Here is a 27550-nt window from a genome sequence, read left to right on the forward strand (position 1 = left end):
ATTTTTCTTCTTCATAGCACGGCACACCATGCTGATGCAGTGGAGGCTATGCCTTTAGTTTGTTGTTTGCGGTCTGACTGCGGCTGCATGTTTTTTTTTCTTCTGTTTTTTTGTTTACAAGCACCCCATACAGCACTTTCACTATAATGTCAGCCGTGCCCCTTTCATTAGATGAGCCGCATCTAAAGAAAGTTATGCAGCCGGTATTAAAGTGAAACCACTAACAAACCAATGCTTTTTTTTTTGTAAAAGCGCCCCATACTGCGTTTTCACTTTAATGGCGGCCGAGCCCCTTTTCTTTACACGCGGCTCGTCTAAAGTAAGGGGCACGGCCGACATTAACATGAATGCGCCGCATGGAACGCTTTAAAAAAAATTGCAATGCAATAGGTCTCGCATTTGCGAGAGTTTAAACTTTTACCATTGTCATTTACAATGCCAATAGTTCAAACTCTCGTAAATGCGAGACCTATTGCATTGCAAATGCTTGTTTTAACTAGACTTCTATTAAAGTATGTCTTTAGATTGCCTCGTAAAAAGTGCGTTTCAGAATTTGCAGGTTTATTGGTTTCACAAAATATCAAGTGCAGAGTACTGGTTTTAGAATAGTCTTTCAACCACCAGCATATGTCTCTGTCATGCTTTGAATTTCTGTGGCATACATATTTAATGCTTTTGGACGATACAGTTTGCCAGAATAAGATTCGTAAATCATTCCAATATATGTTTTGTAAGTTTTTTCTTTTTTTTCTGCTTGCCTGGTAACACTGTTGAGCCTTGTGCTTATTGTTTGTAGTGAGACTGAGTATGCCTTTAAAAGCCATAGAATCTGTTCATATTTATAATAATTTACATATGTATCAAATTATATTACCTAACGCATGCAAAATACAAATGTTTTTTAATGACTAAAGGATTATTAATTAGAATCTGTTATTATTGTCACCCGAAAACCTTTTTCTGTTGGTAATTAATCTTCTCATTGGTTGTGGTGGTGATGGTAATTATTTGTACTGTATAGGATATTCAATTTGCCTAGTGTATCTTTTTCATGTTGTATCAAAAGAAATTGTAACAACGTTTAGTGTAATTACTACAACCGAATCTTTAAGTGTTGTCTCCTTGTGTTTTTTAGGTTTAAATTATGTTCCAACTTCCTGTCAACAACCTTGGCAGTTTAAGGAAAGCCAGGAAAACTGTGAAAAAAATATTAAGTGACATTGGCTTGGAGTACTGTAAGGAACATATCGAGGCAAGTATGTCAGATACAGCTGAAACATGATACGTTCATCAAGTTCCTTGTATTGAATCTATTACTTAGCATCTGATGAGCTAGTTTATGGGAAAACAACAATACATTCTTTTTTTGTTTTTTAACCTGTACGTATGGGATGTATATTTTATTCTAACTAATTCCAGATCATAGTGACAGATTTTTTTTTTAATTGCATGGAAACTGGTAGAACCTTGCTTTGTAAATGAAAGTATATTCCTCTACATGGTAACCTAAGGTTAGTATATTTTGGTATGGTGTCCTCTTATACCCAAGCTGCATTAGTCTTACTGGAATCATTTGAAGCAAGTATGATCAAAGATGCTCTGAGATTTTTAAAGACACCCAAGATGGCGTACCAGTGTTTGGGTTGTCGATGTTTACCATTAAAGTACAGTTAAAGGAATTGTGCTTCCTCATAGATTGAAGAAAGGTGCATTTCATATATTATATTGACCAAGAATTAGATGGTTATTAAGAAAATTGATTACTAAAATGTTTGATTAGTTTATAGTCCAGTTGATAGCCCTGTCCCTCAATATATATATATATATTTTTTCTACTAAAATACTATTTGTAACGTAGTTTTGCATTATCATACTGTGACAACAAACATTAATATAAAGTGTTGGTAATACAAAAAATAAAGCAATTTTGTGAAATATTTATCATTTTGCTCATAAATGATTTGTCATATTAAAACCAAATGACTCTCGCCGTCCTTAACAGTTTATTTTTTTTTAAATGCGCTTACGCCGAACATTCTTTACACCTGAACATACTTTTTAAAGTTTCTGTACACTGCAAACAGCACTGTCAAAACACAACAGAAAGGAGCATGATGACATGAAGTAAATTGTAAATAGTGGGGTTAACACAACAGTTGACGCCATTCATTTGGTGCTGCCTACCTAGCAGAGAAACTAGTCCCCAGTCAGTTTAATAGAAACATGCCTTCTTACTTGTACATCAGAGTCCTATATTCTTTTGAATTCTGGCTGTTTATGGTTTTCCTAATCCCTTAACCTGTCCATAATTGTATTCTTTTTGTGCAATTTGAATTTTATGTGGAGCTTGGCTGTGGTTCTCATGAAGTGAATGAATCAAGAGCTAAAATAAAAAGGTCATGCGTTGATGCAATCCTGTGTGTCCTTTCTGTCCCAATTTTGTCTTCTTGTTCAAGTGCAAGGGTTTAAGAAGTGCCTATGCAAACATACAAAATTACTTGACTTAAAGGTGGCCTTGTGCCACCTGTAGGTGTGATCTTCAAAGTTAAGGATTAAAGAAAGCAATTACTTTAAAAGGTTTATGTTTGTGCCTTGTGCTTATCCTTGTCCTATAATAAAGGTTGGTCCTCCTACTGCAATCTTAAAGTAGTCTGTGATCCAGCATAGCCCAGCTCAGGGAGAGTTTTTACATAAGGCCTCAGATCAAATGGGAACATGTTCTCAAGTCACTTTGAAATTGGTAGAACAGAACTTTCACGTTTAGCTTTTATCTTCATTCGTGTATATATATATATATAGCTCCATACTTAAAACTGAAAGAAAAAGGCTTATCTCAGTGTGGTTAATAAACTATGGTGAACTGAACCAGTTTTTACTCCATTAACCATAGCACAAGCCATGTATCCTTGCTGTGACATGTATGAATTAATCTTTACCTATACCCTGGTTACATTCCCACGGCAATTAGTCTGCAGTATATAACATGAGGTGTTAAAATATTTGGGGATAAATAAGGTTGAGTTTAGTCAGTAGATTTTAGGGGTGATGTTGCTCCAAACATTCTTTCCATATGAGATTGAACAGAGTTCTTTTAAAATGTCTTATGTTGTATGATTGTTTTTCCATCTGAGCTAGATTTGCCATATTCAGCAGTGATTTATAAGCCTGGGCAGTGATATTTCCGGACTCTGCGTTACACGGAGTTCCGAAAAACTGCGGAGCAGGTTTTTTTTTCCTCGCTCGCGTTAGTCAATGTCAAGTTGGCAAGTGTGGAAAATCAATCTCTTGGTGAGATTTCGCAATGCAGGTGGTCGCGTATGCTCACAACTGCTTGTGTTGAGAAACTGTCGCGTTGAGAAAGCTGCTGCTCGAGTAAAAATCTACTCAAGCTGCAGAAAGGAAGCAGCGCCCGCTTGCACTGTGCATGGTGCTGTTTGCGCTGATTGCACAGTGCAGACAAGCACCTGCCACTAAAAATCACTGTGAACAGCATTTATCCAACACACGCCGCCACTTGCGGAGCTCCGCGAGGCGGAGGTTTTTTTTGCACTTCGCGGAGTTCTTCGTAGCAGAACTCCGCAAACTCCTTCCAGGCTTAGTGATTTGTCAGCATGGTGTTTGCTCAAATATACCTCTGCTGGGTTTTCGCATCCTGTGGCGGTGGCGCAGCGATAAGGGACAGGAAAATGCTGGCGGTGCCATTGCGATACCGCTGAGCATATTTAGAGTTGCGTTTTCACCTCCCATTTCATGGTGGTGAGCCCGCCATGAAAAGGGTGGCCAACATTCAACTAAGGGGACCTTAACGGAGCTCCCTGCTGCTTCTGAGCATGGGGGTGCATGCCGGTGTGGAGCGCTGTTGGGGGCACATGTTGTGCTTCCATGGAATTGCACCCATGTCTTGCACAGTCTGGCATGCATGACATGGTGCATGCCACACCGTGCAGGAACGTGCTACAGGTGGTGTCACGGGCGGTCTGCTGTTATGGCTCTCGTATGAGCCTAACTCAGCCACCTCTGTGAGGCCGCCGCAACTCAGCCCACCCTGGATTCAACTCTGAAATGGCGGTCGGGCACACTGCAGGCATGGCGGTTTTCCTGCCAGCGCAGCGGTGTTGGTGCTCCAGGAGGACTGCCAAACTCATAATAAGGCCCTTTGTGTTGAATACCAGTGCTTGTTGGCTTTGAGTCCCTTTTTTAGCATGAGCCTAGAGTCCGCGCACATGCGCTGCTCTGCGAGACTTGTAGTAGAGTATGGACTAGAAGACCCACCCACTCTCCACCCATTATTGTCATTGGCTTGTGTCATTGTCCTTTGTAAATGCTGGCTTCTGAGTCGTAAATAGGCTTGTCAGGCCCTCCTTAGTACCGCCTTGTCTTCATTTGTAACCTAAACTACAATAAGGAGCTGAAGGGGCAGAGAACAGGTCATCCCCCATTTGTAACCTCCCATAGCGACTGGCCCTTTTACGTCGGCTATTACACGGTACGTGTTATTTAGTCTTGTAAGTACTATTTTTTGCTTTGCCTCTGCTCGTGTACCAGCACAGCGGCCGCTTCATGGACGCCGCAGTGCACTTTTTAGATTTTTCGTTCCTCGGACAAATGCAGCATATCTAATGCTGTTTTATGTATTTATGAACAGCGCTGCTTTCACTTCACGCATGGGTCTTCATTTATAAAGAGCGCCGCTTTAGATTTAAGAAGCCGAGATGAACGCTGTGCTTCAACATACGCTTTTGTTCTGCACGATGCTGGCCAGCGAGTGCGGATTTACAGCCCAGCACCCCCCCACCTCCCCAGCTCCTCCCCACCTCCCCAGCTCCTCCCCAGCTCCTCCCCAGCTCCCCTGCCAATGAGAAGCGTGCAACAAAAACAGAAATCAAGCATTTGCAATGCATTAGGTCTTGCATTTACGCGAGTTGAAGCTATTGGCATTGTAAATGACAATGCCCTTTATGTTTTAAAAACTAAAACCTATATAAAAGACAGTCATTTACAATGCCAATAGCTCAAACTTGCGTAAATGCGAGACCTATTGCGTTGCAATTGCTTGTTTATGTTGGTAGTAGTTTCCTATATTTTTCAGGAATTAGCATATATATGGGTAGTTTGGTAGTTCTCATTGTGGAAGATCGTAGAGAGCATTCATCTCCAGGATTTGGAGGATTCTCCCTCTTTTTGCAGTGCATTCTGAATTGAGACCATCATGTTCGGTTCAGTTTTACCTAAAAATGTGTTCATTTTGAAATTCTAAGGATTGCATTAGATAGTATTCTTGCATACCTTGAAGTGATTAATCCTTAGATTTTGCGTACAATTTCTAAACGTTCTGGTATAGCTCACATGGTCTGAATGCAGTATGTGTAAACGTAGTTAACACCAGTTCTGAATATTTTAGGTGGAAGACCGTTAATAGCTTGAGTTTCAATTCCTACCTATTTCTGAGTGTTTAAAGCTTAAAATTTCAAAAAGTCACACATTTCAAAGAACATGAAAGCACAATGGTATTCTTCTAAACTAAAGGTTTATCTAAATATATTCGTGCCAAATATCTATGTCTTCAAATTTCTAGGTGTAAACGTGGATATACAGTTTGGAACATTTAAGGGATTCTTGGTAGAATGCTCATCTTTAGTCTTAACTACAGGTCTTGATAGTTTGTGCCGGTGATTAAAATCAGAGTTCAAGTTTTTAGAAGCTCCTTAATATTTTCAGTGGTAACTCTTGCACCAATGGTATTACGATCTGTTATTTGCTTTGTTTCCAATTGTATAAACAATCTACCATAAACTTATTTACCATATTTGATATTGCCATTAGGGTTCATTTTGTTTAGTTATAATTTTATTTATCCCAAATTAACTAAGTTTTGTAGTACTGAAATATATTACTTTGCCCAGATAGCATTAGTAATACGTTGTTGGTGAATAATATACATTGATACAGATTTTTAGCTCCAGAAGTAGTAGTATTAGATTGTTTTAAAATATGCAACAATTCAGGGGTCAAGTTAAAGAGCAGAGGAAAGAAAGAGTACCCATGGTTGCTACATTTTTCAGGAAAAAAAACTTTGTATTAAGCGTCTCTGCATTGCGTGAACTCTAGGTTCAGCTGAAGCGTGAAGACAGTGGTGTGACTGTGTAAATTGTGCATGAGAACTGCATAAGATGAGCCTGCCTACAGATCCACAGTAAAGAAGTTTAACTTCTCACTGTAGAAGCAAAGACAAAGGGAAGAGGAGAAATCTCTTACCAACGGATTCCGGAAGGGTCTCCATTAAGTGACCGATCTGTAAAACCATAATGTAATGAACTATATGAAGGAGAAATTACTACCCTGGATAGCAGCCTCAGACTTTGAAAGTGCTGTGATTATGGTACATTTTGAGGACGTGCACCAAAGTGACTAATGTTCATTGAAATATCTTTGTGAAAGCAGGAAGAGCTATAACTTTGATAAGCTCTAACTCACTTCTTATCCCTCCGAAATGGGTTGTGGAGCACACTCCCTATTGAATTCAGATGCAACCCCTCCTTCTACTGCTTCAAAAGGGACCTGAAACTCCATCTCCTTGACAAATACTTTACAGACCAAGCCAACTGAACCAGACTCTGAAAACCCAGTTGACTCTCCTTACTACCTAGACCATCAAGAATTGGTGATCTTCTGATGGTTTCACTTACCTAAGCTACCTCCTTGACTAACCCCTCTAATGTATTGTCTCTAAATGTTTGCTATGCATATCTCCTCATTTATCCTTATACCATGCTTTTCACTACTCTATTCTTTCATGTTGTAAAGCGCTCTGATACCCACGGGTCTAGCTAGCTCTATATAAAACTTATAAAATAAAAAAATAATAAAGTAAATCAATCCTGTTGATTTTAGACTTGTTAAACAGTGTTACTTATAACGGATATAGAACAAAATAGTGTACCCGTAACATTTTGATTTTCTTGATAAATGCTGGTATTGGGAAGCACGTGTCTTTTAAAGACATTGTATTTTACATAATTTACACCAATTAGTAGGGTTGTTTCATAAATCCACAAGTTGGTTACACTTTCCTGGATTCTTCGCTACATTATTGTATTCTTTAGAATATTCATAACCTTGCTGACAAACATGTTTATTTTTGTTAAGACAACATTGAATCCGCTTCCAAATTGTCCAGATCCCTCTCCATACAAAATCTGTCAGTAGGATTCAATCTGGTAAAAGATTTTTTCCAAGAGAGATTTTGGAAACATAGCAGCAGGTTCAGGGTGGTTGTTGTAGACTTTGTAGTGGGTTTCTTTCCAGCAGGTTAAATCCTTTTAAAGTACCTTTTATTGATTACTGGGGCTTACTCTGAAGTTATAGTTCAAACACTTTGTGGAGGCTTTTAAGGGGATCTGTTGCCGGTATGGGAAGCTCAAGCATGATAATCATGAGAGACAGCGGACTACATTTTTTGATTAAAAACAACAAAGAGGTGGGAGTGAAAATCTCTTCAAGATTGTGGATAGAAGTTTCTCAATTCACTGTTGAATCAATTTGAGGAGGCAATTTTAGACGTATGCCTTTATATACTAAGTGGATATTTTAGAAACCAAAATTCCATAATTAAGGATTGGTGCCATATGATAGTGGTTTGTATGAAACGCATAGTTTTTGGGAATGAAATTTGCTAATTTTAAGCTTTGATGTATAGTGTATTAATCTAGATTATTTTAGAAAGGTTAAAGTATCTACCTTACATTTGAATGGTTTAGATCCTGTAAGAAGGTAGTTTATATTTATAACTATGTCCATTGCCTTTCGGGATAAAATGCAGAAGTATGCATTGTGAGCCACTTTAAGCTTAAAGAATCTGAAAGAAACACGTTAGTTAGATTCCTCACCTTAAAATATCCCCAGGCGTCAGACTGGATCCGGAAGATTTTTGTAGCAATACCCCTTGCGCGTCGCTAGGCGTCGTCTGCGGCTCCGCGTCTGTCGTTGGCGTTGTGTGCCGGAATGACGTCGTCGGAGTACTTAGACGCCGCCCTCGCTTGCTGACGTCAGTTCTTCTTTTTTCCGCACCAGTAAGCGCCGATCCGGGAGAGCTACCCCTTTAGCCAATTTTTGACTAACTTTTTCAACTCTTTTTGGTCACTTCTCAACTCTGGTGCCGGTAGGATGCCTGGTTTCAAGGACTGCGACAACTGTCACCGACTGATGTCGGTGACCGATCATCACTGCCGGTGCCTGTACTGCTTGGGCCTCGACCACGACGCGGAGTTGTGCTCCGATTGCATGGCCCTGACCTCGAAAGCTAGGCGGGAGCGGTCCCGCAAGCTTCTCGAGCTTCGCCACTCGGCTCCGTGCCCCTCTCGATCCCGGTTCAGGAGGAGGTCCAAGGATCGGTCGCGGAGCCGCACTCGACATCGTCGCTCGTCTGGCTCGAAGTCTTCGGGTAAGTCGAAGCACTCCAAGAAGTCCAAGAGGCGACCCCGCTCTAAGGACTCCCCTCGACGGTCGCGCGACTCGGCCGAGGGTCCGGGCGAGTTCTACCCCCGCGGCAACGCAGGATCCGCAGGCGCCGCGCAAGTCCCCATACCCACCGGTCCCTGGGACTGACGCGACACCGGCGGAGGTCAGTGCCTTCCTCTCGGCCATGAGGAGCCTGGCCCCGCCGTCGACGCCCGCTGGCGCGCCTTCGGGCCCGTGGACTCGACTGGGCGACCTCGCGTGCCGGCGGCTCCGGCGCAGTTGGAGGCTCCGGCCCCGACGCCGCAGGTCCCCGAGGGGCCCGAGCCTGGGCCCCCGTCGACGCCGGTCGACCTCGTCATGCCTCCTCCGCCGGCGCCGACACCGGTACCACCCCCGACTCCGGTCGACGTCGATCCCCGGTTCAGCCCCTGTCCGGTCCCGACGCCGCTAGAGAAACATATTGTCTATCGACCGGCTCCGATCATTCCTCCTGTTTACCAGGAATCGGATGACGGGGGCGAATGGGAGGGGTCTGAGGACCCTATGGCCCTTCAGGGGCAACTTTCTCAGGACTGGGCAGATGAACTGGGGGAGGCCAGTGGATTGGATACCTCACCGGACACTGGATTCATCTCTCCTCCGACTGTGGCTTCGGAGTAGGGTGCAGCTTTTTCTGTGGTGCTGCGCAAGGCGGCCGCGGCCCTTGGGCTTGAGCTGCCTGCCGTGGCTGTGAGGACTAACATCCTCACTGAGGTGCTTCAGTCTGCCGCATGCTCCACTGAGCCTCTGCTGCAATTCAATGAGGCCCTCATTGACGTTCTGCAAGGCACCTGGTCCAAGCCCTCCACAGTCCCTCCTGTGGATAGGAACGTTGCCAGGTGCCACCGCCCTGCTCCGGGCGACCCCAGTTTTCTGTCCCAACACCCCACCTCCGAGAGTCTGGTTATCCAGGCCTCTACCTCCCAATCCTCCTTCCCGTCAGCTCCTCCGGACCGGGATTCCAAGAGACTGGAACAGTTCGGTAAGAAGCTGTTCTCCTCGCTCAGTTTGGGTCTGCGGTCTTTGAACACCGCCTGTCTCTTGGACCGTTATTCCCACTCTCTGTGGGATACGGTGGAGGACGTGCTGCCCCTGTGCCCGGAGGAGGTCCGGGCACGGCTTTCCTCAGCTCTGGCCGATGGGAGAGATGCAGCGCGCCATGCAATCCGATGTGGATTCGACACTATGGACTCGCTGGGTAGGGCGATTTCTACCACGGGGGCGCTTCGACGTCACGTCTGATGCGGTCCACGTCCTTTTCAGGGGATGTCCAGAGCACTCTCATGGACATGCCTTTTGATGGCACTCGCCTTTTTGGTGAGAAAGCGGACAGTGCGCTGGCTCGCTTCAAGGACTCCCGGGCTACGGCCAAGTCCTTGGGCCTCTCGGCCCCGCGGCCACAAACTTCCGCTTTTCGCGGCCAAGGAAGGGGCACCTCCTCACGTCCGCCTAGCCACCGGCCGCAGAACCAGCCTGCACGCGGTCGCGGACGTGGTTTCCGCCGAGGCGGTACTGGAGGTCAACGCCGTCAGTCCACATCCAACCCGGCAGCATCAAAGCCTTCCTAGTCTGAGCTTTCAGGCCCATTCCTCGCCAGTGGGAGGCCGGGTTCGCCATCAACTGCTCCACTGGCGTACCATTACTTCGGACAGGTGGGTGCTGCAAATCGTCCGCAGGGGCTACTCCCTCCCCTTCGAGACGACCCCTCCAGCCATGCCACCGCAGCACCACCGTATCTCGGAGGATCATTTGAATCTTCTGCGAGAGGAAGTTTCGGCCCTCTTGGCCAAAGAGGCCGTTGAGCGCGTTCCGAGCCCAGAAGTAGGTCGTGGTTGTTATTCCCACTACTTTCTGGTTCCCAAGAAGGGCAAAGGAGGCCTACGCCCTATCTTGGACCTCAGGAACGTCAATGCCTTCCTCCGGAAGGAAAGGTTCAAGATGTTAACTTTGGCTCAGGTTCTAGCTGCCCTAGACCCTGGAGACTGGATGGTAGCGTTGGACTTGCAGGACGCATATTTCCATATCCCCGTCCTGTCGGCCCACCGGCGTTGCCTGCGGTTCACGGTGGGTCAGGAGCACTTTCAGTTCACCGTGCTCCCCTTCGGCCTTACCAGTGCCCCTCGGGTGTTCACGAAAGTGATGGCGGTGGTCGCAGCTCATCTGCGCAGATCAGGTGTTCCGGTCTTCCCCTATCTCGACGACTGGTTGTTGAAGGCGGGCTCGCACCAGACAGTCGTCTCCCACCTCCAGACTCCGGCGGATCTCCTGCATTTGCTGGGGTTTTCCATCAATGTGCCGAAGTCACACCTGAGCCCCTCTCACAAGCTCCTCTTCATCGGAGCGGTTCTCGATTCGGCGCAGTTCTGGGTTCATCCACCGGAACAGCGGGTCCGGGATATCCAGGCCCTGATTCCCATCTTTCGGCCTCTATCCTGGGTTTCGGTCAGGCTAGTGTTGCGGCTTCTGGGGCTGATGGCCTCCTGCATCCTACTAGTGCATCACGCCCGGCGGCGCATGCGGGCTCTGCAGTGGGACCTGAAGTTCCAGTGGGCCCAGCATCACGGCAACCTGTCCGACCATGCCTTGATCTCGGAGGGCACTGCACAGCAGTTGCAGTGGTGGCTCACGGACCGCGATTGGGTCATGGGCAAGAGCCTCTCCCTACCCCTACCGGAGCATGTCGTAGTGACGGATGCGTCCCTCCTGGGATGGGGTGGCCATATGGGAGAGGCGGAGATCAGAGGCCTCTGGTCTCCGGCGGAGTCTCGCCTCCACATCAACTTGTTGGAGCTGAGAGCGATTCGACTTGCACTAAAAGCCTTCCTTCCCTCTGTCCGGGGAAGTGTCGTGCAGGTGTTCACAGACAACACCCCCGCCATGTGGTATTGCAACAAACAGGGCGGGGTGGGGTCGTGGGCCCTTTGTCAGGAGGCTCTGCGCCTCTGGACATGGCTGGAACTCCAGGGCATCACCCTGGTGGTTCAACATCTGGCGGGCTCTCTGAACGCCAGAGCAGACTAACTCAGCCGCCGGTGCATGATGGATCACGAATGGCGTCTGAACTCCGAGGTGGCGCAAGGTCTCTTTCAGCAGTGGGGAGAGCCTTGGTTAGATCTATTCGCCACCGACGAGAACGCCCAATGTCAGCAGTTCTGCGCGTTGGTATTTCCAAGGCGGCACTCGCTCGGTGACGCTTTTCGTCGCGAGTGGAGTTACGGTCTGTTGTACGCCTTTCCGCCTATACCACTTCTGCCCAGAGTGCTGAAGAAGATCAGGCGCGACCGGGCCCAAGTCATCTTGGTGGCTCCGGATTGGGCACGAAGGTACTGGTATCCCGAGCTACTCAGTATGTTGACCGATCCTCCGATACGTCTGCCCCTTCGGGAGGATCTTCTGTCGCAGCAGCAGGGGACGGTCCTCCACCCAAACCTGTCCAGCCTCCACCTCCATGCGTGGAGATTGAGCGGCGGCAGTTGATGCCATTTGACTTGCCTCCTGAAGTCTGTGATGTCATTCTGGCAGCCAGGCGTCCCTCCACAAAGACGGTATACGCCTGCCGGTGGAACAAGTTTGTGGCATGGTGCACAGCAAATGCTGTGGATCCCCTTTCCGCCCCTCTTTCTGAGGTTCTCCTCTTTCTTCTTTCTTTTGCCCGGCAGGGCTCTGCCCTGGGCACCTTGAAAGGTTATCTTGCTGCCATCTCTGCCTTCTTACGGCTTCCTGATCACCCCTCTCTTTTCAAGTCCCCTGTAGTGTCACGCTTTCTTAAAGGCATTACTCACATGTTCCCTCCTGTCCCTTTCGTAATGTCTCAGTGGGACTTGAATCTTGTCTTAACATTCCTGATGTGCGCTCCCTTTGAGCCTCTTCACAATTGTCCTCTTCATCTTCTCACTCTTAAGACTGCTTTCCTGGTAGCCATCACCTCGGCTAGACGGGTGAGTGAGCTCCAGGCTCTATCGTCCAAGCCTCCTTTTCTATCTGTTCATCCGGACAAGGTTGTCCTTCGGCCTCGTCCTTCCTTTCTACCGAAAGTGGTGACCCCCTTTCATCTTGGGCAATCTGTCACCTTGCCCACCTTCTTTCCGCATCCTTCCAAAGAGGAAGAGCGGCTCCACCGTCTGGACCCAAAACGTGCGCTCTCCTTTTATTTGGACCGCACAAAACAGTTCCGAGTGGACGACCAGCTTTTCGTTGGCTACGTGGGTGCAAAGAAGGGAAAAGCTGTGCACAAACGGACCATCTCCCGGTGGGTCGTTTTGTGTATAAAAATCTGTTATTCCTTGGCAAAAAAAGGACCCTCCTGTTGGGCTGCGAGCCCATTCTACTCGGGCCACGGCGGCTACTACCGCTTTGGGACGGGGAGTCCCTTTGCAGGACATCTGTCAGGCGGCGTTGTGGGCTTTGCTGCACACGTTTGCCAGGCATTATTGCCTAGACAGCCAAGTCCGGAGGGATGGCTTCTTTGGCCGTTCTGTCCTCCAGGAGTTTCTGGTATGATCTTGGTTCGCAGACCCACCACCGGGGTTTATATTGCTTGGGTATCTATTCTAAGGTGAGGAATCTAACTAACGTGTTTCTTTCAGATGAACAAGTTACTTACCTTCGGTAACGATGTATCTGTAAGAAACATTAGTTAGTTAGATTCCTCACCGACCCACCCATCCTCCCCGTTCTGCGAACTGACATCTAGGGTTAAGGCTATCCCTTTCAGGGCCCTAGATTTTTTGGCACCAGTGTCGGTCTCTTGCATGGCTCTGCGTTCCTGGCGCGGAAAGCTATGTACAAGAACTGACGTCGGCGCGCGAGGGCGGCGTCTAAGTACTCCGACGTCATTCCGGCGCACGACGCCAACGACGGACGCGGAGCCGCAGACGACGCCTGGCGACGCGCAAGGGGTATTGCTACAAAAATCTTCCGGATCCAGTCTGACGCCTGGGGATATTCTAAGGTGAGGAATCTAACTAACTAATGTTTCTTACAGATACTTAGTTACCAAAGGTAAGTAACTTGTTCGTTAATAACTACACGAAATGTGCTAACTCCATGCTGCTATTTTATGTTCCTATTTATTGTATAATTTAGTTTACTAATATCTAGTTTTCTGCACAAATAAAAAAGAAACATTTTTCTGACTGTAATATTTTTGGAAAAGTTATTTCCATCAAACTGTCTAAACATACATAACTTATCAAACATATATTTGATGCATAATGGCTGCCGTGTAGTATGGTCCTTAATTGCCATATTTGCTTCTGCTGCCATAAACCAGGTGGCCAAAGTTACTAGTATCACAGAGCCCTGCAGTCTGTTTTGTTTTATGGCAAAGCAGAAGATGTTTGATAGAGTAAGTGAAATATTTCATTCTTTTTTTTTAAACTGGAGAGAAAGCCCATAATTATTTATTTAGCAAGTAAGAATTCTGAATTTTAGAAATGTGCTCTTTGCAGTGTTAAAAACGTCATCCTACCTGTAGGAGGGCGGGCTTGACGATGCTATCTGTTGCAAGGTGCAGCCAATGTTTGGCACAAATCGGAAGTCGAGTGTTATGGGATTGATTACAATGGACAATCTGGGTAGAGTGGTGTAAAAATATCATTATGATAAAATGTGTTCGAGGCATGTGGGCTGCTGAATTCATATCTGTGCATAGATCGCCGCCTAGTGTTGGGTCCGGATGTTTGCACGTTGTTGTCCTGGAAGAGTCTTCGAAGTATCCTGGGATAGGTGACTCCTCCCCTGGACTACAGTGCGCATGGGCATCCTCTCCATCCCCAGATTGTTTTTTTCCGCCATTGGGTTCGGATGTGCTTATCTTGACTCAAGTTAGGAAAAACTTTTTCCAGGCCAAAAGGCCTTTAGTTCGCGTCGGTACTGTTCCTGATCGGTATCGATAGTATCTTTGTTAGTTTACTAACTTCCAGAACCAACTTTTTCGCATCTTTCCCGACCATCGACCCGTCATCGACGATGGAATCGAGGACACCATTCAAGCGGTGTCCTGTATGCAATGCGAAATATTCCCATGTCGACGTCCACCCGGTGTGCAACAAATGCCTTTCACCGGATCACGACGAGTCTACATGTATGGCCTGTGCACGATTCCGATCCAAGAAGACCCTCCGGAATCGACGAGCAGCGAGACTCGAAGCGCAGCAAGCGGCGCCGGCCCCGGCCAACATCTTCAGCGCCGAGGGCGAAGATGTCGAAGACGTGGAGAACCTACCCTCCAGCCCCGCTTCCGAACACGACTCCGGATCGGAAGGCGTCGAAGAGCGACTCTTTCACAGAGATGAAGCCGACACCGAGGTAGGAGACTACAATGAGGCCTTAGGGGCCGAAGAGAGTAGCTCCGGTGACGAGCAAGGCCTACCCGTACAGACTGAGGATATCCCAGTGCACCAGTCTATGGCTCCGGTCGAGGGATCGCCTTCGGGCCTTACCCAAGACCTATCCCGCAGTTCTTCGGCCCCGCCCTCTGGCCCGGCCTCGGACATTCAGCGGCAGCCATTACTACACAAAACGGCTGGTTTCCCTTCTTCCAAACCGAAAGCTGTATTGGTTCCCCAGAAACCGAAACCAAAAGTAACGCTGGTCGGATCGAGGCCCACCACACCTTCGACGCCAGCAAAACCCGTCGGCACCGACCGCACCAAACGAGACTTTGGTGCCGAGCTTGCAGCAGCCGACGTCTGCGCCGACATACGGAAAAAGACCTTCGGTGCCACCAAACCTACTCGGCTCCCGGCACCGAAACAATCGGCTCCAACCCCAAAGGTCAAACTGCCTGCTGCGTCTCACACCGCTTCGACAGCACCACCAAAGGCACACTCATCAACGACGTCGACTGCCACTACCGCTCCTCGACTCGATGACCCACTGGCGCCGAAGAAGTCCACGCCCGCCTCTACAGAAACGGTCGGCGCAAAGGAATCGATGGCGCTCCAGGTGCGGCCCGTTGCTGCGCAACGCATCAAACACAAAGCAGTCCTCCAGGACACGCCAGGCTCCGAGCCGATAAAAGCTCCACCAGCCTCTTCGGCACCAGCCAAAATCACTTTTGGCCTGCCGCCATCCACGGCCCCAAAACTGTTCCACATCAGAACACGGGTCACCCACACCACGATCACGCCTGCCGAACGCTCTCCTGCAGAGACGTCTCCATCACACATCATCGACGCCGACACCGGCAGGATGATGCTCCACAAGAGGAGAATAACTTCCGAGCCAGCTTTGGACTCCTACCGGATCCCGCTTAAGAAAAAGCAGCCAGTGGCTTCGGAACCAGTTCTTTACGAACCACTCCATTCCTCTTACCAAGATCCACAGTCCTTCTCTCCCACACACTCCGAAACAGACGTTTTGGAGGACTACATGGGTGACCACGTCCCCTACCCCGGAGAGATGGACCCTCAAGGCCAACAGGACCCTGACCAAGCTTGGGATGACCCTGTAGACTCTGGTGCACCTATGGATACACAGGACCCGCAACTCTATGGAGCAAAAACGTCTCCCACAGAGGACACTGCCGCATTCAACGCCCTCATTGAACGTGCTGCGGCCAATCATGGTGTGCAACTCCACTCTGACACCGTCGAGGACGACTTTCTCATGGATACTTTCGCATCCTCAGAAAGAAATATAAAAACTCTACCCATGTTGAAGGGTGTCCTCAAACCAGCAAAGGACATCTTCAAGGAAACCACCAGGGCAGGAGTAATAAACCCCAGGATCGACAAGAAATACAGGTCGGCGCCTGGGGATCCTACCTACATTAGAGGCCAGTTACCTCTGGATTCCATAGTAGTTGCGAATGCTCGCAAACGGGCACACTCGCGAACAACAGGTGACGCTCCTCCCCCGGACAAAGAGTCCAAGGTGCTAGAGACCTCCGGCAAACGGGTTGCGGCCCAGGCAGCTAACATATGGCGCATTGCCAATACTCAGGCGCTCCTTGCTCGCTACGATCGAGCACACTACGACACATTAGAGCAATTACTCCAACATCTCCCTGACCAATTCAAAGAAGGAGCAGAGATCCTCATCAGGGAGGGACAACTCCTCACAAACGCATCCATTAAGTGTGCACTGGATGCCGCGGATACAGCTGCCAGAGCCATAAACACTAGCGTCATGTTGCGACGACACGCCTGGTTGCGAATCTCCGGATTCAAACCTGAGGTACAAAATAACATCCTCAACCAGCCTGTCAACCCCGACTACTTATTCTGGCCAGAGGTTGACACCACCCTAGAGAAAATAAACAAGCATTTGCAATGCAATAGGTCTCGCATTATAAAAGTGTGAGCAGTTGGCATTGTTAATAATAATGCAACACTAGCTATTGGCATTGTAAATGATAATGCCATTTATTTATGTGTTTGTTTTATAAAATAGATTAAAAAGGCATTGTCATGAACAATGTCAATAGCTGAAACTTTTGCAAATGCGAGACCTATTGCATTGCAAATGCTTGTTTCAGTACAGCAGGCTTTTAAAAAAGTTTTAGTCACTACTCAAAATGAAATCCATTTTATCAGCATTGCCAGTGCTCCTTTATGTTTAATGCCCTAAATGAAACACAATGTTCTAAGCAGATTGCTAAACAGCATCTCCAGCCCCGATCACAATGTCTCACTTCATGTTGGACAGTGGGCATCCTGTTTTTATGCAGTGCCAAGACGGGGTGAACTAATGCACAGACTGAGGTCTGTCAGCCTCCGAGGCTCAAAGCATTCCTTGCAACAGTCCGCTGTGTCAAGGTATTGCCATGTGTACAGCACACACTCCGCTACAACAAGGGGTTTCAAAGTTGGGGGTGACTTCACAAACTTTCCCAAGGTGTTCATCGTGTTTGGTGACAGCGTATTTATGCTGACAGCCAGAAAACGGTTTGTGGTTGTGTGTGTGGCTGTGTGTGGGTGTTGTGATTGTGTGTGTAGTAGTGTGTGTGTTGTGGTTGCGTGTGTAGTTGTGGTTGTGTGTGTGGATGTGTGTTTCTGTTATTGTGTGTGCTTGTGTGTGGTTGTGTGTGTGGTTCTGTGTTATTGTGGTTGTGTGTTTGTGTTATTGTGTGTGGTTGTGTTTGTGTGTGTGGTTGTGTGTGGGTGTGGTTGGGTGTGTGTGGTTGTGGTTGTGTGTGGTTGTGGTTGTGTTTGTGGTTTTGTGTTTGTGGTTGTGTGTGTGGGTGTGTGTTTGTGTTATTGTGTGTGTGTGGTTGTGTGTTTGTGTTATTGTGGTTGTGTGTGTTTGTGGTTGTGTGTGGTTGTGTGTGTGTGTGTGTGTGTGTGGTTTTGTGTGGTTGTGTGTGTGTGGTTGAGTGTGGTTGTGGTTGGTTGTGTGTTGTGGTTGGTTGTGTGTTGTGGTTGGGTGTGTGTTTGTGTGATTATGTGTGTGTTATTGTGTGTGTGGTTTTGTGTGTGTGGCTGTGGGGTTTGTGTGTGGTGGTGTGTGTGTGTGTGTGGTTGTGTGTGTTTGTAAGTGGTTGTGTTTGTGGTTTTGTGTGTGGTTCTGTGTGTGTGTGTGGTTGTGTGCTGTTGTGGTTGTGTGTGTAGTTGTGGTTGTGTGTGGTTGTGTGTTTGTGTTATTGTGTGTGTGTGTGCTTGTGGTTGTGTGTGTGGGTGTGGGGGGGGGTGGGTTGTGGTTGTGTGTGTTGTGGTTGTGTGTGTGGTTGTGTTATTGTGTGGTGGGGTTTGTGTGTGTGTATGGTTTTGTGTGTGTGGTTGCGTGGTGGGGTTTGTGTGTGTGTATGGTTTTGTGTGTGTGTTTGTGGGTGTGTGGTTGTGGGGTTTGTGTGTGTGGTTGTGGGTGGTTGTGGGTGGTTGTGGGTGGTTGTGGTTGTGTGTGGTTGTGGGTGGTTTTGTGTGTGAGTGGTTGTGGTGTGTGTGTGAGTGGTGTGTGTGTGTGTGTGGTTGTGTGTGGTTGTGTGGTTGTGTGTGGTTGTGTGGTTGTGTGTGGTTGTGTGTGTGTGTGGTTGTGTGTGTGTGTGGTTGTGTGTGTGTGTGGTTGTGTGTTGTGGTTGGTTGTGTGTGGTTGTGTTTGTGTTATTGTGTGTGTGGTTATGTGTTTGTGTTATTGTGTGTGTGTGGTTGTGTGGTGGGGTGTGTGTGTGGTTGTGTGTGTGTGTGGTTGTGTGTGTGGTTGTGGTTGTATGTGGTTGTGTTTGTGGTTTTGTGTGTGTTTGTGGTTTTGTGTGTGGTTCTCTGTGTGTGTGGTTGTGTGTTGTGGTTGTGTGTGTGTGTGTGTGTGGGGTGTGTGTGTGTGGTTGTGTGTGTGTGTGGTTGTGTGTGTGTGCGTGCAATCCTAATCAAAACACAATGGCACAGACTTTAGTTTCATTAGACCTGAGGAACCGTACATAAGAGATGAAGAATTGTTATCGGTAACGGACCCACTAGGCCTCCAGTCAAGTAATAGTGGTCATGAACGTTATAAATTAAAAACAACGAAACGGAAAAATTAACAATCTCATCACTCACCCACTTGAGGGTCTCAGAAGGAGCCTAGATCCCGCTTGGACTCAGAATCTCTCAGGTGCAACAAAGCCCCTTTGGTACAGAAAGATAGGGTGGATAACCCTGGCTCAGTGGTTAACAACGAAAAGTCCACCTTTGACACACCAGTCATGAACTTACAGATACAGAACTGGTGGTCGGTCATTGACACCACACTAACAACCATGGGCTAGGTGGCAATGGTGCATGCTGACTAAATGGACTCTCAGATTGTAATATTACAGTCCCTGGCAAAGAACGTGAAGAAGATAGAATCGCGACTGGATAATCTAAATTCTTTCATAATGAACGCCCAGTTACAGACTGACAAGGAGCGCTGTTATTGCTCACTTCTCCTCGAAAAAATCTCTGCATTCCCTGAAATAAATGTCTAATCTTCTCAGAGAATATAAAGTAACATACATCATAACAGCAATGAAAGGCCCCTTCCCCGTTCCTCATCAAAAAGTTGACCAAATACGGTTTTTGGTGTCAGTTCCCCCGGGGCACAAGCAGGCATCCACTTCTGTCAGGACAGCTGATCGGAGCAAAAAAGACAGAAGTGGATGCCTGCTTGTGCCCTGGGGGGACTGACCCAAAAAAAAACACACAAAGGGAAACAAGGGATATCCAAGGATAAATATGAAGGAATCGCCAAATGGGTGGTGACGCGGATGTCAAAAACCACGCACAATAATGGAGGTGGACAAAGAGGGTGAGAGCCGTTCTCCGTCTGAAGCAGACCGCTCTGATGCTGGAGAGGACGAAGCGCATGAGCCCCGCAGACACTGCGCAGACTCCGCGTACATTTTAAGAATGGAAGGCATAGACGAGAAAGCGGATGAAGGAAGGATGAAAAAAGTAAGGAAGGTTGTAAAGAAGGAAGGGAGGAGAGCAAAGGATATACGGTGAAGGCAGATTAAAAGGAGAGGAAGGTAGAGGAGAAAGGGTAGGAAAGTAAGAAGCAACAAGTGGCGTTGAAGGTGAATCACTGAAAACAGTGGGTGTGCCGGCAGAGGAGGCTGGGTCTGCGCAGCAAAGCCGCGAAAGTGAAAGTGATCGTGATCGCGATCAAAGCGGCCGAGAAAGTGAAAGTAAGCAGTGCAAGCGCGCGCCCGCGCACATGCACTGTAGCTCTAGGCTGGCCTGGTAGCACTTTTTGAAGCCCATATTCAAAATGTCTCTTCGAGCCTTTGGCTCGCGAGACCTAAAAAGGACACAGACACTGCAAAGTCCATGGCGGCTCTCCAAACGCAGTCCTTTCGGAGCGGCTCCTTTCGTCGCCCCGGAAATAGAGGAACAGGTAGAGGACAGGGGTCACAGCAAACCTACAACAAGGGTAACACACAAAGCTCCTACGATAAGAACACCCGGGGTGGTTATCGTGGCTCAAGCACAAAGGGCAGAGGACGCGGATACGGCAACACCAGGTCCTCCCCCAAGAACAAACAGTGACGCCCTCTCCCTTCCTCCCGACCACATAACACCTGTCGGGGGAAGGCTACAAAGGTTCCTGTCCACGTGGAACTCCATCACCACGGACAGGTGGGTCAAAGATATTGTCAAACACGGTTACTGCCTAGAATTAACCTCAACTCCACCCACAATACCTCCAAAACACCGTCCTATGTCCTCAGAGCACTTAACGCTCTTACAGCAGGAAATGCTAAGTATGCTACTAAAAGGCACAATAGAGGTCGTACCCGTCCACGAGCAAGGTACGGGGGTGTACTCCCTGTACTTTTTAATACCGAAAAAGGACGGGTCACTCAGACCTATACCAGACCTCAGACCCCTGAACCGCTACATTCTCTCCGAGCATTTTCACATGCTTACTTTACAGCAAGTCCTCCCGCTGCTCAAGCAGGGAGACTTCCTGGCCACACTGGACCTCAAAGATGCGTATTTCCACATACCCATTCACCCCTCACACAAAAAATACCTCAGGTTCACCGTTCAGGGGCAGCACTACCAATTCAAAGTCCTTCCCTTCGGCGTGACAACAGCACCCAGAGTTTTCACAAAGTGCCTAGCTACTGTGGCGGCACATCTACGGAGGCAGCACATACACGTCTACCCTTACCTGGACGACTGGCTTGTTCAAGCAAAGTCAGCCCAGCAATGTGCCAGCCACATGTCCCGCACCATTCACCTCCTTCACAGTCTGGGGTTCTCACTAAATTACCCAAAATCCCATCTCCAACCCGCACACGTACAACAGTACCTAGGTGCGACTATAGACACTCTGGCGGCCACAGCTCAGCCAAATTTAGTGAGAATCAACAGCATGCAAATGCTGATTTCCAAGTTCAAACCACAACACTCCCTTCCCGCGCGAGTGTTCATGCAGTTGATAGGCATGATGGCCTCCTGCATTTTCATAGTCCCACACGCGAGACTACATATGCGCCCGCTTCAGTAGTGCATAGCACGTCAAAGGAATCAGGCTCAAGAGCAATTAAAAGACCTAGTGTTGGTGAGCGGTCGGGCATACAACTCTCTGCATTGGTGGAATCCACAAAACCTTTGCAAGGGCCGACCGTTCCAAGAGCCTGTTCCACAAATCATACTGACAGCGGACGCGTCTCTCCAGGGATGGGGAGCTCATGTACTCCACTACACAGTGCAGGGACTATGGACAACACAACAAAAGAAGATGCACATCAACCTCCTGGAGTTGATGGCAATCTTCCTGGCAATGAAAGCATTCAAAGTACACTTGTGCAACAAAGTCGTGTTGATCCGGACGGACAACATGACCGCCATGTACTACATACAGAAGCAGGGAGGAACACACTCTCCACAGTTGTCTCATCTGGCTCAGAGCATGTGGAAGTGGGCCATTCAGAGGAACATGTTCCTCATGGCAGAACACCTCCCCGGCAAACACAACCAGATGGCGGATCTGCTCAGCAGACACAGCCACCAGATGCACGAGTGGGAGTTACACCCATCAGTACTCCAACCGTACTTCCAGCAATGGGGTCATCCAGAGATAGACCTATTCGCCACAAGCGAAAACGCAAAATGCCAAAGCTTTGCCGCCAGGTTCCCACACCCACAATCGCAGGGCAATGCGATATGGATGAACTGGTCCGGCAGATTTGCGTACGCTTTTCCCCCAGCGCCGTTGATACCGCTGGTGGCTCGCAAACTCAGACAACACTCCCTGACACTCGTCCTGGTTGCTCCAACGTGGGCACGCCAGCCATGGTACACCACTTTTCTCGAACTTTCCGTGGTGCCGCATCAAAGGCTACGAATCAAACCCGCGCATTTGACGCAGAACCATGGAGAGATTCAGCACCCAGATCCGCAACAGCTGAACCTGGCGATCTGGCTCCTGAAGTCCTAGAGTTTGGCTACCTAAACCTGCCACCTGACTGTATGGACATCATTAAGGAAGCTAGAAGACCCACTACCAGAGCTTGCTATGCAGCCAAATGGAAAAGGGTTGTCATTTACTGCAATAATAATGACATTAACCCGCTAGACGCATCCATCCAAAACATAATTTGTTACCTCTTACACCTATACCGATGCAATCTGGCGTACACCTCTATACGTGTCCATTTGACCGCAATATCAGCCTATCTCCAGAACAGGCAGCACCTCTCTTTATTCAAAGTGCCTGCCATCAAAGCATTTTTGGAAGGACTCAAACGAGTAATTCCTCCAAGCCACCCACCGGCTCCAATGTGGAACCTCAACTTGGTCCTCACACGCCTGATGGGTCCACCCTTTGAACCTCTACACTCATGCGAGATTCAATTCCTTACCTGGAAAGTAGCTTTCCTAGTGGCGATCACTTCTTTAAGAAGAGTTAGTGAACTCCAGGCACTAACCGTTCAAGAGCCATTTATACAGGTTCACGCCAACAGGGTCGTACTACGTACCAACCCCAAATTCATGCCCAAGGTCATATCGCAGTTCCACATGAATCAAACTATTGAACTGCCTGTTTTCTTTCAAAACCCACAGACTGTCGCAGAAAGAGCACTCCATACACTAGATGTGAAGAGAGCCCTCATGTACTATATCGACAGGACTAAAATCTTTAGGAAGACAAAACAACTTTTCGTTGCTTTTGCCCCACACCACAAAGGTAACGCTATCTCCAAAGCAGGTATAGCCAGATGGATCGTTAAATGTATTCAAATTTGCTATCAAAAGGCTAAACGCACATTAACGATTCCACCACGAGCCCACTCAACACGTAAGTTAGGGGCCTCCATGGCTTTCCTAGGAAACATCCCTTTGCATGATATATGTAGAGCAGCCACCTGGTCCACTACACACACATTTACGTTCTCAAAACTCTTTTTCAGACCGCTGCAGCTGGCACTGGTAGCCGCCGCTAATAGGAGGTACTGCTATGTATTCTATGCACAGATATGAATTCAGCAGCCCACATGCCTCGAACTGAATATGCTACTTACCAGTATGCATCTGTTCTTGGCATGTAGGGCTGCTGACATTCATATCGCCCTCCCTCCTCCCCGGCGCCTGTAACGGCTGCAGCTCTCAGAATTACTGTAAGCATGGTCATCACTTTCTGTATCTACTCCATCACTGCCACAATGGCGAAAAACAATCTGAGGATGGAGAGGATGCCCATGCGCACTGTTGTCCAGGGGAGGAGTCACCTATCCCAGGATACTTCGAAGACTCTTCCAGGACAACAACGTGCAAACATCCGGACCCAACACTAGGCGGCGATCTATGCACAGATATGAATGTCAGCAGCCCTACATGCCAAGAACAGATGCATACTGGTAAGTAGCATATTCAATATATCGCGAGGACCTGTGAAGTATTTTCCATATTTCAGAGGGAACTCTGCACATTTCATATACAGCTTTCCAGTGGATACTTCAAAATGCAAGTTCTTCACCTGGTGAAAATCCTCAGGCACTAGACCCTATCCTGCAACATTCCTAGCTTTCCTGTGCTGGTAAGGTGTAAGAAGTGATGTCCACCTTAGCACATCTTTGTCAGTGCCATTTTTTTTTTTTTTTCTTCTGACAATTTCCTCAAAGCTGTTTTCAGGAATTGTCAGCGGTAAGGACATTTTTTTCGCAGTAGGAATCCCAATTATACAGGAAAGCTGGTCTTTGCCTGCCAAACATCTGGTTAAAAGCAGGTAGTGTTCTGGATTTATATTGCCATCTAGATACTCTTCTAAAGAAAAACACACTGGACGTATCTCCAAAAGGTTGCACTCATTTGAGATTTAAATTCCATCAGCGCGCTCTGCCTCCTGCGGAGTCATTTCGGAGCCAGTGTTAATAAAGGTTATTCTGCGGGGGCAGTCACTACTAGTAGTGCCACCTGCGCTTCATCCAGGCCCTGACACTGCTCTGGCCATGGCGCTGGGTGCTGATCCATCCAGCTCATGCACTCAATGCTGAAACTTTTGGAGTGATGCAGTCCCCTCTGGAGAGCTTAATGGTGCAGGCCTCCTCATGCATTAAGCAGAATCTGTAATCTTTTCCAGTAGCACAGACTTCTCAGTGCTCTCTAAATGCAGCCTGCCTGTTTGCTGGAAGAATACTCCCATACCTTACTGAACATGACATACATAGTGGCCCTCAGCATGCCTGGCAGTCTTCAGGGCAGGGCCTGCTGTATGAAGTCTTGCGTTAGAAAAGGGCTTTCTTTATTCAGCAGATTGTTGTAAAGCCATTTCATCTTCTGTGGCTCTGAGAATGCATGCATGGCTTTCTAAATCAAGAAATCAAGAATGCACTGATCCCCACATGGACTAGGATTGTTAATGCTTTCTAAGCACAAGGCATGATCCCAGAATGCCTAAAAGCAGCTCAGGTAACACCCATACTAAAAAAAAGCTAACGCTGACCAATCTGATCTCAAGAACTTCCGCCCCAGTTCCAACATCCCCTGGAACAAAATGGCGCCACTGTACAGGCGGATTGTCCTGGTGCCAGTCTACTAACCAACTCGCAGACAACAAGCAACAGCTGTAATACGAAGCAATCCTAAATAAGCAGGGACCTTTCCCCAATCTTATAAACTGCATGAACTGTACAGTGCGGACTGTAGGATATTTGCAGGCTTTTCTACGGCGGGTGGAACCTGAAATAAAATGACGCCATTGTACTGGTACATTGGCTGGGCTGCAGATGTAATGCCCAAATAAATACACAAGGCAGCTGTAAATATGGCTGTGGTACGCAAATACACAAATAAGCTTGGAACTCTTTCTGTACTCCCGATCATTGGTCTGTTAGCAGTGCTCCTGATTGCGGAGTTAACAGAACAGTGCTATTACACAAGTGCTATAAAACGAGCGCTGCCTTTTTCCCTTATTGAGGCTCCAATAGCTAGCTTTCGCCGCTCATTGTCCGATTGTCCAGTGTGGTGAGAGAAGGTTAATGAATATTTGCAGTCAGTGAATACATGAGGCTACAAGACCATGCATGAGTATTAAGAGTCTTATGGGGGTTACCACATGCACGAAGGAGTGATCACAGCTGTCCTCTGCCTTTTATGCTTCACGTGCAGTTAGAAATGGGTTTTCTGGGATGCTAGGGTATGAACCCAAGTCAGCAGAATCCACCACTCTAGTCCGGATCAGGGGATTACAAGTCTAAAATAACCCCTGCTGACCCCCTTGGTAGCTTGGCACGAGCAGTCCGGCTCATCCCAGAGGCAATGTACAAAGCATTTGCACATAACCAAACAGTAACACAGTGCAAACACTACAAAAGGACACCACACCAGTTTTAGAAAAATACCCAATATTTTTCTATGTAAAACAAGACCAAAACTATAGAAGTCCAACACACAGTAATCAGAATGTGTATAATGCAAACACAGGCTTTATATACAGTTTCTTGAGGTCTATAGTTCCATCCGGGGCTATCATGGTGTTGTGAACAAGCAAATCCAACAGTGCCGGCTGGTCGCGTGCCAGTTCCGATGTAGGGAAGACCTGTAAAACCGTACCTTTTGGAGATGCAGAGTGTCCGGCCTTGAAGTGAGTTCTGGAGGAGTAGTGTCGACAGGCGTCTGTTCCGGAAGTCGGTGCCGGAGTCATTAGGCATTTGAAGTATTGCACGTTGCAGGTCGAACTAAAGTCAGGAGCGCTGGCATCAGGGCTGCGGTATGACGTGGAACGGTGCGACTTGCTGTGCCCTCTGGTTGCGGTGCAGGCAGCGGCTCTGTGACGGTCATCCAGCGGTGTTGATGAGAGCAGGAATGTGGGGGGTGCTCGTTGCAGTGCTGACAAGTCAAGGTGCAGGCAGAAGCGCTGTTGCTGCTGAAGTGCTGTAGTCCGTAAACCCAAGGCTGTGGTGCGAGATGGGGCAATGTGGTGTGCAGGGCCCACAGGTTGTGGTGCAGGCAGTAGGTGGGCCAAAATTGGAGTGTGGGTCGGGGTGGTGTGCTGTGTAACGAGTGGTATTATGAAGCTATGGTGCAAGCAATAGCGTCTGTCTGCTTGGAGCGGCAGCATTGGAGTGATCAGGGCTGCAGTACGAAGGTCAGGATGCAGGTGTTGGGGATACCAGGGAAGCGGTGTGAAGCAAGGCAGTGCGGAATGCGGTGCCCACAGGTCATGGTGCAAGCAGTGGCTCGTTGGCGTCGTCGAACATAGTTGTCGGTGAGATCAGGGTTGCAGTGCGAAGTATGGCGGTGCCAAAGTGGTGCGTTAGCGGCGTTGTTGACTGCTTCTGGTTACCGTTTCTCCCCTGTGGCAGATGACATCCAGGTCCAGAAGCCAGTACCCAGATGTTGGTCTTTGATTTCCCTGAGACTTCCAAGAGTAGGCAAGCTCTACATCAAGCCCTTGGAGATACGTAGTATGCAGAATGAACAGTCCAGTCCTTTCCCTGTTCAAGACTGAATATGGAACTGCAGGCCAACCAAACAAAGCAACAACAGCAAAGGGGCAGTACTGCTCCTTGCAGCCCTTCTTCCTGGCAGGTTCCTTAGTCCAGCTGTAATCCTGGGGTCAGGGCCCCAATATTTATACCACATTTTCCTTTGAAGTTAGTACAAGCTAAGTTTCTCTGGCACACAAACAATTTCTGCCTGGCTCAGACCAGGTTCACTACAGGAGGTGGAGACAGTTTTGTAGAAAGCAGCCACAGTCCATTTAGGTGCCAGCGACAACTCCTCCCACTACTCTAAATGCAGTCGGGTCTATTAAGCCTGGCTATGAGTCTCCCAGGAAAGGCAGGCCACAACCTCCCCTTTGTGTCGGTTTAGTGTGAATGCACATTTCCAGCTCCTGGTATCCGAAACCCTGATGGTGAATACATAAATGGCAGAGGCACACAGGATGGTTAAGCAAGAAAATGCCCACGTTCTAAAAGTAATATATCCTGGGGTGCTTGTGCGCACCCCGCCTGCCGCCCTGCGAAAGTGGGAGAACTTTATTTTAGCATCTTCCAATGTTTACTGAGTGCCCAGCAAGGCTTTTTCACAGCAACCTAATTAATCAGAGTTGAAACACAGAGTAGGCTCATCGTATTATGTTCCCTATGCATATCGAGCCTCCTGGGCTCTTCGTCAGGGGTTTCTACTAAAATAAGACA

At 47.9% G+C, this 27550-nt stretch overlaps 1 protein-coding gene across 1 annotated transcript in view; it reads left to right on the forward strand.

Moving 5' to 3' along the window:
* Positions 1-27550, forward strand: part of ADNP (activity dependent neuroprotector homeobox) — a 198655-nt gene that overhangs the window by 75968 nt on the left and 95137 nt on the right. The window contains exon 2 of the mRNA XM_085619145.1: positions 1136-1252. Coding sequence (XP_085475271.1) covers positions 1145-1252 — 108 coding nt within the window. The 5' untranslated portion in view covers positions 1136-1144. The remainder of the gene's footprint in view (positions 1-1135; positions 1253-27550) is intronic.

This window comes from Triturus cristatus, chromosome 7, assembly GCF_964204655.1.
Source record: "Triturus cristatus chromosome 7, aTriCri1.1, whole genome shotgun sequence".
Taxonomy (NCBI): Eukaryota; Metazoa; Chordata; class Amphibia; order Caudata; family Salamandridae; genus Triturus; species Triturus cristatus.